Source organism: Neodiprion lecontei, chromosome 3 (genome assembly GCF_021901455.1).
Source record: "Neodiprion lecontei isolate iyNeoLeco1 chromosome 3, iyNeoLeco1.1, whole genome shotgun sequence".
Lineage (NCBI taxonomy): Eukaryota > Metazoa > Arthropoda > Insecta > Hymenoptera > Diprionidae > Neodiprion > Neodiprion lecontei.
In genome coordinates, this window is record NC_060262.1 from 40,241,788 (window position 1) to 40,257,236 (window position 15,449).

The 15,449-nt window shown below is 36.5% G+C and overlaps 1 protein-coding gene across 2 annotated transcripts in view; it reads left to right on the forward strand.

The window, feature by feature from the left end:
- The first annotated feature begins 3,432 nt into the window (after nt 1–3,432).
- The window catches only part of LOC107223649 (polypeptide N-acetylgalactosaminyltransferase 2), a 158,699-nt gene continuing 146,682 nt past the window's right edge, over nt 3,433–15,449 (forward strand). Inside the window, exon 1 of one of the 2 annotated variants that reach the window (XM_046734087.1) lies at nt 3,433–4,229. In XM_046734087.1, coding sequence (XP_046590043.1) covers nt 4,140–4,229 — 90 coding nt within the window. In that variant the 5' untranslated portion in view covers nt 3,433–4,139. The remainder of the gene's footprint in view (nt 4,230–15,449) is intronic. The other variant, XM_046734088.1, reaches the window with a different exon arrangement.

The following is a 15,449-nucleotide window of genomic DNA, read 5'->3' on the forward strand; positions in this document are numbered from 1 at the left end:
ACCCTGTCTATAATCGAGGAGGCAAATGTTCGAAGGAATGCGGGGGTAAAAATGGGCCCATTTCATGTAACGACCCTGGTGAAAATGATTTCTATGATTTTCTACGAATTTTTGGGGAAATTGGAACATTTCGTATGATTTTGTGAAAAAAATTGTTTTCGTAAATAATTGTAAATGTACATAGTTTCTCATGAAAATTATGAAAAGTCTACAAGATACTACAATTCCTGACGAAAATCAACAATTCTTTACTGAAAACTATGCATGTATACAATTTTTTTACGAAATAAGACGAAATGTTCCAATTTTTGCAAAATCTTTTAGTAGCCTAGTTCTAGTTGATAGTTTTAAGGGTAAGTGGATATGGGGCGGGAGCGTATAAATTAAGAGAAACTCGCGGTTACATTAAATGTTCAACCGAAAAGATATGTTTATTACCATAAAGGAGTTTTCTAGATAAGAGCGGTAGAAAATAATCATTATATTTAATGTTTAATTGTGACTATATGCTAATGAACGAAACAGAGTGAACTAAATTGCATTTGAAAGTTGCAGATTTTCGCTTTGAACCATTGAAAAAAGGTTTTTAAGTTATCTTAAAGACGGACTACTGTACGTCCGTTTAAGTGGAGCATTACAGAAAGCGATTAGCTAAACGGTAACCACATTTTTAGGCGAACGGAATAGCCGAAATACAAAAACCAAGACTTTTTAGAATCGTTAATATATCCTCGAAGCTTCTGTAGAACGGATTTTTGATTCAACCTACGGTTTTTAAGAAATTAATAAAAACGCTGCCGTAAATTTGGAAAAAAAAACACAAAATCTGATGAAAAAAGTCGCCGTTAAGCTAAACTTCAATTCATCAAAAATCCATTCCACAGAATGTCTACACTTATTTTTACATAAGTTTCCATCGATATTTCGTCTCCGAAAAATTCAGAAAGTTTGTTTACATGTCAATAAATATAATGTGAAAAGTATGAGAAATTTTGTTTGAATGATTTGTCTTAAAAAAAATACCCAAACAAACTTGAAAAAAAAACATCCATCACACTGGACGACCTCCTCAAAATCAGACGTCATCCAAAAATGAGATCGCACTCGCTACTTCTCCTCACTTTTACGATCTCCCACGTACACCTGATTATGCCCGCCGATACTTGACTCGCAATAACGTTAGAAACACGTCTTTATTTTATCAGATTTATGATCTGAACGATGATCAGTGTTACAGGACTAATAGGCCTCCTCCTCAAACGATACGTAGGATCGAATATCTCTATTTTTTTACGCCGATCTGCGTCTTGCAATTAACGTAATTTTTATTCTTTTGCGAGTGCAATGTCATGCGAATGAGATTCTCGCGTTGACCGCAATTTGCTTGTTCCACTTTTTAATCAGTCGGAAGTTCTACTGTTATCGCGGTAATTCATGCTCGCGTTGTTGATGCCCCAGAGATTTTTGACATTAAGGCGTAATATTTATTGTTAGTCCAACAATTTCATCATACGAGAGGAACAGAATTTTTCAAAAGGCTTTTTTTTCTCGGACGAAGGGAAATAATATCAGAATTATGAATGAACAATTTTTTCAATTGCGCTTCGTTTTTCTTCAAAAGCTTTGAACAACTTTGTCGTGCAACATATCGAGACTTTTTCTTCCATCGATCAAAACTCTCCAATGTTCGCAAGTCGGCTGCAAGCATCCCGCAGAAGCCAAAATTTCTCTATACCACGTCCCGTGATGGATGCAGCCTAAAAACGAACGGGTTAAGTTTGGGGTAACCGTTGAAACCACAAGGGATTTTGAGTAATTGTCACGACCATCAACAGGAAACTGTGATAATCGGTCATGCGTTTCTTTTCACTCAGTTTCGAGATAGTTTTCTGAAGGAATTTCTGATTTAGGGAGTTTCGCAAATTGAAAATTAGTATCGATTTGTCAAATTAATATATTCGTAGAGGCTGCTATGATTTTCCTAGAAATATGAGAAACGAAACGCATAAAAACTTTAAACAAGGACTTATAAATACTGATTTTTGAATTCGAATAATTGCTTCAAATAACGGTAAATAAGTAGGATCTCATTTGACAATGACTTATCGTGCATAAATACTTTTATTTTTCAACGGTCGTATCGATGTTGCTATTTTTTTTAGTAATAATGAAATGCCCACGGTGTGATTTTGAACACTGCAGACATTCAACGATAACAACGTGATGAATAGCACATAAAATGATTAATCAAAGGGATCTACTGTAAACTTGCAACTGTCTTTCAATGAGATAGCGATTTCGGAGGATAATTATACACATACCTAATAATATTTTTTAATTTATATTATAGCTATAGAATTTTTTGAATCCTACAGTTTCGGATAAATCATCGTAAATTTCCGAGTTGGTTCGAAAAATAGTTCCTCACCTATGAGTTCACACCGTTCGATTTTGCCACAAAATTTTTTACAGTAATGTTTAAAACCTAAGAATAACCAAAAATAATCGATATCCTATTAAAGTGATTATTTTTTCTCGATTAATCGAGTATAATCGATTATTTTTCTTCACAATCGGTTTTTGTTTATTACTCCCACGAACGATGCACGACAATATAAATTCACGTGTTCAAAGTATCAATTATTATCATTATCTTACTTACTAAGGACCTATTTCGTATGATAAGTGAAAGATAAACGAATATTTTCACCTGAAATCGAAAAATATTTTTCAACGAAACTATAAATTATTAAAAAACGTATCCGCTATTAAGACTACGTACTGATACCTACGAAATTTCAGTTTCAAATGCTCCGTTTCAAAAAACTACAAAACAGTCGATTAATCGATTAATTTTCACCGATTCAATCGATTCGCGTTCGATTATTTCTTTACACTCGGCAAATCGACTCATCGATTATTTTAAACTTAGTATATCCACCGCTAAATTTAAAATCCAACGAATACCAAACGTCAAACCAAAGGTGTACGTACATTATACAGCCAATAATATCAGTGTCGTGCGTCGTGTCAATTAACACGATCGATTATGCGTGAAAAACGTTGAAAACCGCAAGGCTGTTTTAAGCCAGAAGCCAAGAAACCGCCCCGCGCGAGTGCTTTTGGCGCAAGGGCGAGGGAAGGGGTCGAGGGGGGGGGAGGGGATGGGGGACTACGGGGGGGGGGGCAGAGAGAGTTCCAATCGATGACCGCGCGTCGCGACGCCAAAGATCTCGCGCCCTTTCGCGATGAGGACTGTGTGAAGCAGAGGAGTGGGGGAGGGGAGTGAGCGGCGGGTCGCGGGAAGGGAGGAGAGGGGGGGAGGTACAGAGTTACTGCGGCGACGCGTCGATCAGCGCCACCGGCGGCGAGGCCTGGAACTAAAAGGCTGCGAGGGGCAGAGATCGGCGAGTGACTAGAGAGGCTCGGGCGAACGGCGCAGGAGAGCGAGAGAGGCGTTCGTTGAATTGGCGGACATTCGGTTTCAGTATGGCTTCAGCTTTTGACAGGGCTGGTTATCACTGGCGGATCGTCGCGACCGTTTGAGCCTCGATGAAATACCGGCGTCGCATAATAACAAACCCGTAATCATAATCAGCACGTTGTCATCCGTCGCTGAACTGTGAATTATTATATCCTATTCGTAAATACGTCGTCGCCGTCGTCGTCTTCCTCGACTTCGTCGTCGTCGTCGTCACGTGTGTCACACGGGTGTTGTTACGGTGGTGCGACCCTCCCCTCCTTCTCCCTCTTTTCCGTTCCTGTCTTCGTCATCCCCTCGGTTTTTTTCTTTCTTTCTTTCTTTCTTTCTTTCTTTCTCTCTCTCTCTTCCTTTCGCAGAAGCGGCGTGATTCTTTTTTCTTTTTTGTAATGTTTGTTTACGTTTTTTCGTTTGTTTTTTTTTCCTTCTTAACCTCTTACCGTAATATTCTGTGAATAAACTTTTACGCATATTATCGTTTCACACCGAGGAGAGTATCGATGCCGGTTAAACAAGGTTCAGTGTGATTAAAAATCGTCTTCTTATTTCCACTTTTTTTTTAATCTACGATTCGGCGTTTTTTTCTTTACATTCTCACTTACGTCAAAACCACGTACGAGTTGTCACGCTGACAGCCAAGGAGCCAAACAGGAGCGACATGAGGCGGAATGTGAAGATAGTTATACTCCTGTCATGCGCTTGGATGTCCGCCTTTGTTTACTACTATCACACCACCAGGGACACTAAGGTGAGTCAAGTTATCCGCGAATTTTTATACATGTACGTCGGTAAATCTGTTTTATTCAGTCTCAGTTCAGCGCAAAAAATTCCCTACCTTCGTTTATTTTTACTATTGTGTGTGTTTTTTTTTTGTTATTTTTTTTTCTGCTGGTTGGTAAGCGTGCGCGTGCTTCTTTTTTTCACTCTCGTTATATTCTGTTTCGAATTCATTTGTTTCCGCAACTTTTCTCGTCGAATTTACGAACCGAGACGGAATCGATGTTCGTATGAAAAATCATTGATTCGGAGCTGGAGATTTGTCGTCTGAAATTCAGTTGAAATCGTAACCAACCCGCATTTTTCATACTCAAATAATACCAAGTCGTTATAAATTTGTTAAGCGGTAGAATCTTTTTCGATATCTCGTCACTGGCAGCGTTACTAACTTCAAGTTCGTGACTCGAGGCGCCAGTTTTAAACAGATTTTTTATCCATCGATAAATCGAGTCGCCACGTGCTCGATTCTCTCGCTTCTGGTAATTGTTACACGAACACATGGCGTTTGTTGTTTACTACTAGGTTTCACGCGTGAAAGAAATACTTCAACACGATGAAACTTTTCAGGCAATGTCCGATTAGAGAGGTTTTAAGATGTTTATTCTTATCTGTTGATTGCCAGCAGCTCGGATCTCGTCATTGCGTCGTCAAATTTTCTCGTTATAATGTCTCTTATTGTTTGTTTTCGTCGTGAAACGAGAAGAAGAAATGAGTTTGAAGTCTGTAACGTTATTGTAACAAAACATAGAGTAAAATTCATTATTTTCTGTTTTTTACATTGACTTTGAAGGAACTAAGATTTCTAAGTATTAATATATCTTGTTTCATTACGATTTACCGAATTTCAAACGATTCCACAATCGCGAAATAAACATTTTTCATCGGCATAAATCGTTACAATAGTTATGTTAGTAACTTAATTAAACGTGATAAGATAAGCCGATAGGTACATACGTACGTAAAATGAAAGATGAAATTAATGGTAATATCGCGTATTTGTTTATGACGATCCCTGTCGTCGCGCATTAATTCCCAGAATTTATAATTTGCAGTATATACATATACAGCGTATATAATTGTACATGTATAATTCCATACGTACGTAGGATAGTTGATTATTATTGTGCGGAGAAAGCAGCGCACGATATAATTATTGTCGCAACGGCTGAACTGCACTGCGGTGAAAAAGAGAAAAAAAAAACTGGGTTGAAATATCAAACTTTCAAGCTAGTGTATAAGTTGAAATTGAAATTTAATCCTTGACCGATTGAGAAAAAATTCAGAGAATAGGATAAATAAACGTAAATTACACGCTCTGTATACATATACATATTATATGCATATATATGGTATATTAACACGGAGTCATTAAATTCGTAACTTCTTTTTTCACTTTCGTTCTTTATATACTGTGAAGAATAAAAGCGAAAATACGAAGCACAGCGTACACGGCAATGAAAAAAAAAACCGATGTCGTTATATTACATTCGGGACAATAATCACCGTGTGTATAATACACGAACTTTTCTTTTTTTTTTTTTTTTATTTCATATACACTCTACGGACCAGAACGTGTACGGAATAAAACTTGGCGTAATAACATTTTTATATCGTTCCGAAAAAGAAATAACGATATAGCAACGATAACAGTAATCGAGCGAATGAAAAACTTGTCGATATTTCAAAATCGATTTCGAGTCACGATGCGTAGGTTAAGCTATTTTTATTTTTTTTTTTAATTAATTTTTTTCTATTTATCCTGCTATGTTGGCCATTGTTTATTAGGTTTTTTACATCGCACCGGCACGTATTATACAACTCGTCGACTCTCCGTTTTTCACAGAAGTGAGCGAAGATGAGTTTGGTATTTACTTACGATATTGATGGAAGTGTAGTGACGAAGTTAATGGATAACTGAAACGTAGAATCGAAATCTCTCACATTCATTCGCAGATTTTTAATGAATCTCGATTAGCGGTTAAATATGCAAATTATTTCACGTATATATTATATTATATACCTACGTTTCGCTTCATTGACGTTTAACGAGTTTCAACCCCTGCCCTAAAAATATTCGTCGATAATTTTGGTCAATTTTTTTTTTTTTTTTTTCGAACCCCATTCTTCGGACGAACAAAAATCGAATCGAAAACGAGGCTGAAGTTAGTAAAGTTAGCGTAACGAAACATTCGGGGGAGGGTTCGCTATTTTTCAATATTGACTTTGAAGAAGTGGCCAAGTTTTCAAAATACAAATTTCATTCACCTTATTATAATTTGCTGCATTTCAGAGATTCCGAAAATTACGAAACATCGGATTTCCCGATACACAAATCATTGCAACAACGTAACTAACTTCAGCCTCGTAATTGTAAGAATTCGTAAAATCGTCTGAAAAATATTAACGTCTGTGCACAAAATACAAAAAATCAATACACGTACACGCGTTATAAAATTCGGGGAGCGGTGATTATTGGACTAAAGCCGATTAATCGTGTTAAATTTACACGCTTACATTCGTTGATTAATTGCTTGGGTCTCTTTCTCTCCGCGTGTAAAAATACAAAAATATATATGTACCAAAAATATACAAATAACGTACAGTATAATACAATTATCATACCTGTTACATATACGTACCGTAATAAATCGCGAGACTCTCGCACGCGCGGCACGTATACTTGTGTAAATATATACCTACGTGTACGTTTATATACAATATTCGTGTATATGTACCTAAATCTAGGCATATACGGTAAGACGCCGCCTGCAAGTATGCATATTACGAGAGTTATTTGTATTTTTTATCTCGACTGTTGCGGATAAAGTCGGCGTCTCCACCCCTTCGTAACCCTCGCGGAGGGCTTCGAACCCTTTTTATCGTTGTCGACGAACCAAGCGAAGGGTTCGAGTCGTTCGCGAATCCGTCCATGTCACGCTGTACTTGTAAATTTTACACGGTCGAATATTGAATCTGCTCGATCGATTTACATGTGTTGAAAAATTGTTCCACCAAAAAAATTATCAACGGTAATAATAGAAATTTTCTTCTTCTCTGATACTCCGATTTTAAATCTTGCGATTTGCGTTACATTATACAATTTCGTATTTGATTGGTAATTTAATTTGTTATTTTATTGTGTATTGCATAAAATTGAAATTATTGTTACTACTCCTACTGTTGTTATTGTTGTTTTTGTTTTTCTCTGTTGTTGTTGTTATTATTATCACAGAATACGGTGGTGGATTGTAACGTAGTTTCGCTTGCACGGATAATTTTGATCAACTGTCCACATTCGCTGTTGTATTATCACTCAATGTCCGGCGAGTTGATGTGGATTTGCAAATTTAATTGTCGTACGTTGGTATATAATTACAGTCATGCTTTGTGCGATTATTATTTAGCGCAATGTAGAACCGACGTTCTGCAGAAACTGCGAGAGAGATTAGTTGGCTGTTCCGTATAGAAAACGACGATAGGAACAACGAAAGGCAGAAGAGAGATAAAAGAAACAAAGACTAAGGAAATACGTAAGACGTAAGAAAAGAACGTCAACCACGCGTTTCGAAATCGAAATAAAGTTTTTGCCGTGTTTTTATCTCACCCCTCCTCGCAGGCGAACCACGCCGCAGCTGGACATTTATCGCGATAAATTAGTCGACCGGAAATTTCCCGATTACGTTATTTATTGCGAAAAGTTTGTCAAAGCGTGATTGCAGCTTTTTACCCTGAAATTGAACCTGCCGATCATTCACACGGAATTTTATATTATACGCCTCGGTTGGGTTATACATGTATTGGCAAATCGCATCTGTTACATATATATGTATAAACGAGAATACATGTGTGTGTGTGTGTGTGCGTATGTGATGTTGTACGTAAATATATTTATACAGGAACTAACGATTGCTCGTAAATAATATATTATAAAATATCACACGTATCTCGGTTAACGGTGTTTTTCTATTTCTTCATTTTCTTTCTATTTTCCAATATATTTACACTCGTGAGCATTGGTAGCAATAATTATCGATTATAATGTGATCTTCTGGTTATAACCCATCCGTGTAAACGGAATAATTGAAATTTTGCGAAGAAATTGCGAAAAAAATCGTTGATAACGTTCGTCAATTAATAACATCAGTGATAAAAAATGGTGTTTTTACCGTAACTTTTAACTTTTAAGAAGGTACACGCAGAGCGCGAGATGAAGAATAGAAAAAGAACGTTCGCACGCGTCCTCTGCAATCACTTTTACAGATAGTGTAAGTCAAGGCAGGCGAATCCCAGACTTTACGTACCCAGAGTTTAGGATGCAGATATTGCGGAACGTTGATTGTTCGTCTCGTCTTTCGATGCTGCAGCATCGTGCGGAGGGTTGATCGATAATTGGCGAATTGCCAATTACTCGACACCACACCGTCATTAACGGTTCTTGTCAGCAGCGAGGTATCCAAAGTTAACGTCTGGATGTTAACGATAAAGATTTGAAAATTCGTTAAAACGTGCATCAACTGCGTAGCGAAGCTCAGACTTTCAAAACTCGACTATAACTTCGCGGAAAAAAAAACCCCAACTTTGGTGTAAATTCGTAACCCTTAACTTTTTTCTCATGGAAAATTAGCATCACCTGTGAGTTGGGGGTACGAATTTATACCCAAGTTGGGGTTCTTTTTCCGCGAGGCTATGTAATACATTCCTGAAATCAATTCTGAACTTGGAAAGCAAAAAAAAAAAAAAATTTGCGAATTTCAAAAATTTTATTCTTTCTATTCATTCTTTCTTTTTTCTTTTTTTTTTCGTTTTCACCGTTTACGCAATTAACGAAATCTCAAATTGTTCAAGCCGAGAATTAGAACAGCATGTTTATAATTCGCGTGTAAAAATGTTTTAATTGCACTGGTAAACGGTGGTTTTTTTTGTTGCAGGAGTAAACGTGGTTTTTCGAAATTGTTCTTAGTTACAAAATTTATTTTATCGACATTTTCAAATATGACACAAAAAACCAACAGTTGAATGAAAAATTTCATGGTCTTTTTTTCTTTTATTTTGTACTAATGTTTATATATATATATATATATATATGTATATATAAAAAAAAAAAATACGCAGCTCAACAAAGGGGAAAAAAAACAAATGATTTCAATGTTTGTTTTTTTTTTTTAGTTCTAGTTCTGATTTTTTCCATGAATTTTAATATCTGAGAATGTAAACCATCACCACCCCCTTCACAATACTACAGTAATATAAAAACTTAACGAGTCTGCGATCTAATATAATTATAATTTTATTTGTAAATTCTACGTTCTCTGACATAAAAGTTTAAGGAAAAAAAATCAGAGCAACAAAGAGAAATTCTTTTCTTTTTGTTTCTTCTTACCGAGCTGTTTTTTTTTTTTTTTCTTTTTTTCTCATACTGGTGGTATTATAATTTGTATGTAGAAAATTTAACTCACGACGATTATTATTAGCCGATGCACGTGCCCCTTTGCAGCGTGCCGATGGCTCCGCTGCGTTTAATATATCCCTGTAGAAGATACACATCGTGTGTATATATATATATATATATACGTTTAATCTCTGTATTTATTCTGGCAGAGTTGTAAGAGTCCGCTGACCTGTAACAACCGTACGCTTCACATGCGATAACAGCTGCTTGTATCCTGTTCTATATCTACATGTACATATACGTATATGAATTTATTATATTTATATGCACTTATTATATGATAACGAAGCACAGCAGCGGACAGAGTAATCGGCGATCATTACCGATCTTCAACATTTTATTACAGTAATCGCGAATCGCGTCCTTGTCTCCCAACGTTCGAATTCTTCATTCAACGGTAAAATGAATTTAAAAATTCCTTTTTCCTCCCCCCACTCAGAAAAGTTTCTTATATTTTCCCTTTCATGTTCGATGTGGGCTTTATTATGTACATAGATAAAGCTAGTGTTGACTGACCTGATTGATTGCAGAATCTTATTACATATTATCTCGCGAATTGCGATATCTGAAGTGATTTTTCAAAAATTTTATTTCAATTTTTTTTTTTTTTTTACCGTTTTATTCGCAATTTTTGCAATTTATATTGCAGGGGTTTCGATTTGATTTCTTTGCGAAATCAGGCTTCTGAGTGATAATTAACAAGTCGATAATCTGACCGTGCAGTTTTAGGATCGGTTTGAATTCAAAGTCGGAAATGGGAGGAGGGAAGTTCGGGAAAGCCAAAGTTTTGCTCCTTCGCTTCTCTCTTTACCCTTATGCATGTACGAGGCAGTCCGTCTGAACTTCGCTCGGCTTGATCTTCAATGAATAGCTTCGTCAAACGTAGTTTTAGGATCGTCTAACGACGATCGCGTACCAAAGGAACGTCTCTCAATTTTTTCGAATGAAAAGAAAAACAAAAACACGGAAGGTACGTGAAAAGAAAATAACGAAGCACAATCTCATCTTTTTTCTTTTTCCTTTTTTTTTTTTTCTTTCTTTCATTCAAATCACAAAGACGGTAATGACTCGACTCGGGAACGAAGATATATACGTGAGCTGGAAAATACAATGAGCTGTTTTTTCGGTTACACAAATAAAGTACAAAAAATATCTCGAATTCACCAAATATGACAGAAGAAAAGTATTGGTAATTAAATTCAATTTCGTTTTTTTTTTTTTTTTTTTTTTTCGAATACGATGACATACCGGTGAATGAAGAAAATAGACGTAATTCGGATTCATCGTTCGTTCTGAAATATTTACTCTTTCGTCGGTCTGAAAAATCGAAACTCATCCCGAATCGTTTTCGAATTTCCAAACAGTGCGAAAACGTGGAATGGACAGAATCATCAGATGGATTCTATATTTTCGAAAATTTCTGAGACGAATATAATACAGAGTTTTTTACCATTCGGAGCTTTCGTCATTTGCTCGTAATTGTGACTTTGCAATCGTACTTATACTCAAGATTTTGGCAACCATATTACACCTGCCATTTTCAAAAAAAAAAAAAAAAAAAAATAAACGAGCAAAAATCGTTTCTACGTGTAATCCACAACTTCAATGTTCGATAGTGTGAAACAAACACGAGGAAAAATTTGCCGAAAGTTTTTCGCGGCTGAAATAGGCTAAAAATGGCGCCATAGTTGCATCACCGTTTTCTCTTAGCGATCCCAAGGGTCCTTCGTTTCGCCATGGTTCCACGGAACTGCTACGAAGGGTGCTCGTAATCCCTCGAATGGGACCAAAAGCTGTGCACCGCTGATAATGCAGATCCCTCCGATACCGACCCGCCCGCTTGTCCGACTCTCGTAAAAAGATGGTATCTGTTAGTCTTGCAGGACTCGCAAGTACAGTCAAGCACAGCTGTAAGGCGGCCAGAGTTTCCTGCTTCGTGTTCCGCGGTTCTTCGAACCGGAAATGGGACTCGATTCTCCCTCGTTCACCCACGTTGTTCACGGATTCCCCTTCCCGATTTGATTTTCGGTAAGTTTCGCGAGATGATCAGGCAGGCAAGACGACATTTTCTAAACTCCGTCCTATGAGGTCGAATATTTTGTACAATGTACGGCCTGATCTATGATTAGACTCGAGGGAATTTTCAAAGCTACGTTATTTTATTTTATCGTCCGATTCAGCCATATTTTTTTTTTTTTTTGCGATACTTAATTCCAATTGGCGCTGTGCAGATTCAACTTGCTGTAAGGACCAAATGTTTCAGAATTAATAACCCCTAAAAAAATAACCCATGACAAAGGTTATCTACATTTTTAAGTAAATTTCATTCAATTTAATGTAATTCAATTTTATGACAATCTTTCATCAATTTTTTAACACGAGTTATTTTTGTTTGGCTCATTTTTGTCTCGAGTTATGTTCGTTTCGGTTTCATTTTTGTTTCGGGTTATTATCGTCTTGATTTCTTTTTTTTTTTTTATTCATTTTTATTGAGTTATTTTTGTCCCGAGATATTTCTGTTCGCGTTATTTTTTACTTGATTTATTTTTGTTCCGATTATTTCTGTCGCGCAGGGTTATTTCTATCCTTCGAGTTATTTTTGTTTTCTTTATTAAATTTGTACGCGGTCAGGATAATATTACACTTATCGTACACGTACGTGTAACCGGTTTATTGCATTTATGCAAGTTACAACGACGCCTACACACGTATAGACTTTGACTTTTCAAGTGTTAAAATTGCTCAATCATGCACCGCCCTAAGCTGTGTACTCTCTGTACAATATATAAGCAATTCGTTCGCTCGGTTGATTCGCAGCTCAGATCTGTGAGACGTGTACACACGATGAGTGGTAGTTGAAATGCGTTCAAGCCAGCCAAGATATTATATCTTCTTATGCAACTGACTTTTCAACAAGTTTTTCCAACGGAGCTTTCGGATTCAAATCGATTCAAACTATACCGTATGCAATACATCGTCATTGCCATGATAACTGTCACAATTAAATATACCCATCAGTTGAATTTACCTGTAACGCGCATTCTACGCCAGTATTATTCGATCAAAAATAGAATTTCCCGAAATTTATGTACAATGAAAAGTTTAACAAGCGGTGTTTCTCTTTTTCAATTTACTTTCCTTCGTTATTAAACCGTATGAGTAGAATATTTTGATCTCTAACCGAAGAGAAAAAAGGGTATAATAATCTAGAGGCAGAAGAAGAATGAAGGAACATACGTGTACCGGGACAATCTCTTGAAACTTGAAAATCAACCGCGCACGCGCCAAGTAATTCAATCTCATTGGTCGGCGAAATCTTCCCGCAGCGATATTCTGGTCCGCGACGCAGGCGTGCCAACGTACACAAAATGTGGACGTTTGAATTCTCAGAGAGCATAAGCATTGAATTCCGACCGTTCTTTCAAGAGTCAACTTTCCGAACCGACAACAAACGCTTCCAAAACCTTTCCGAGTCGCTACTTCAATTATTTGAGATTCTAACCTCGAAAATTCGTATCAACCACATCGCCGGCAGAAACAGTTCGACAGCCGAAAACTCGGGTTGGCCAGCCTGCGCGAAGAGCCGACAAAACTCGCGCATGCGCGGTTCATTTTCAAATTTCAAGAGATTGTCCCGGTATATTTAATGTACATGTAAAGAGAAGTGAGAAGGTGAATCGGCGGTTCAAAAATTAGAAACACCTGCGACGAGAGAAGAGTGGGGTTGTTTTTGTTTTTGAAAGGAGAATGCCGACTTTTGTATAATACATATAGTTATACCGCGGGAGAGGGAGGAGGAAGAGGAGGATAGTGAGAAAAGTGAGAAAAGTGAGAAAAGTGAGAAAAGTGAGAAAATTGAGAAAGGGGTGCAGAGCGAAGAAGCATCTAGACGGGAGGGAGGAGAATAATGGCGTTTTTTATTCGGTTTTTACCAACTTACTCGCTTCTCTCTCTTAATCTCTCTTTGTCTTTGCCTCTCTCCACTCTTTCTACGCAACGAACATATTCCGCCCGCAAACGGGGGTTGTGACTCTGCAATTATGGGATCATTGAACTTGCGGACGTGATACGTGACTGCGATGCAAAATTTCTCTTTGCGTATCTGCATGCATATGTGTATTGTACCTAAATATATATATATATGTATGTATGTATGTATGTGTGTATCTATGTATATATGCACGTGTATTATATAGATGGCGGAGATTTTAATCCTCGATATCATTCATCCCGTCACGCTCGCTCGACCCTTTTCACGGTTTGACGGTCATTTTATCTCGTACCTAATTGTTCATACATATATACATGCGGGGTTTAATTTTTTTTTTTTTATTTTCCTCTCCTTTCATTTATTGTGAAAAACACGAGCAACGTTTGTGAATTTTTACCGAGTGGGGCTTCGTTGATGAATTTATTAAAATGGTTTGCTTGTTGTTTTTTTTTTTTTTTTCATGTTTTTTTTCTTCCGATTTTTCACTCTTTATACGGAATTTTTAATCCCCGAGTCGAGCGAGCCAACGATTTACGATTTTTAAATCGTGTTAATCGGCCTGTTCGTTTTTTCGTTACACGTTACACGACGAGTAAAAGGGAGTTATGTAAAATTCTCGTATAATGTCGGATCTTAAAAGGTATAATTTGCCAAAGCCTCCCTCTGTACGTGTATATAATGTACAATTTGTTATACATGGTATAAGGCAAGTAAAGAACTTCGAGATAGAGAGAGAGAGAAAGCAAATTGGTCTTTATTTAAAGCTTTCGCCGTTTAGCAAAAACCATTCGTCCCTTAATTAGAGAGATTCTCTTAGCGGTATAATGCAAAAAGACTGCTATGTATGTATATTATATACATTGTCTCGAATTAGCACGAAAGAAAAACGCCCTTTTCTTATATATAATCTTTCCCTCTAATTTCTTTCTCATGCACCTCCCTGAAATTTTAATTTCGACTCTTGTCGACTTGCTCGAGAGAAGAGAGAAAAAAACGAAAAAAAAATAAAAAATAAATAAATAACAAGAAAAATCGTTCCATCTCAGTTAAAACAAATTACGCTTCAGATTTTCTTTAACAAGATTATCGAAATTACAACATTCTCGTATTCATAGTTCTATACAGATCATCTGTTTATATAATTCGCAAAAATCTGTAGGTAACTTTAATCGCTGCATGTGTGTTAAAAAAAAAAAAAACAAAAAAAAAAAACACAGAACGAAACAAATTCTATTTTTTTTTAAAACCCAATTTTTCCGGAAAAATCGCAGAAAACTTCAAAATTTGAGCAGTACAAGTTCAAACTTTACGTGCAAAGTTGGTGCTGCTTGTTGCAGAGCAATCTTGTAAACTTAACTTTTAAACTTCTTTTTTCTCGTTCTTCTTTCTCATTATCATGTCGGGATTTTCTTTGAGTTTTAAAACAAAGTCTGCTGCTGCTGCTGCTGCTGCTACTTTCGCTGCACAGTTTTTGCGGCTAATTCAAGATTAATTTACGTAGGGAAAATAATACCTTGGAAGTAATCACTTCACGAGTCCAGCGGATACAAAAAAAGTGAATGTTTCATGCCTTGAGATAATTTATCAAATTATGCCCACGAGTATTCATCGTTTACGTTATACGAATGGTTTTTTTTTTTTTTCTTTTTACGTTTTTTTTTCTTCGCCATAATCTTTTCTTGCCCTTGCTTCTGTTAAATATTTTTCAAGTTCGTTCGTTTGGTAGATTACTGTGGTTTTTTTTTTTTTTT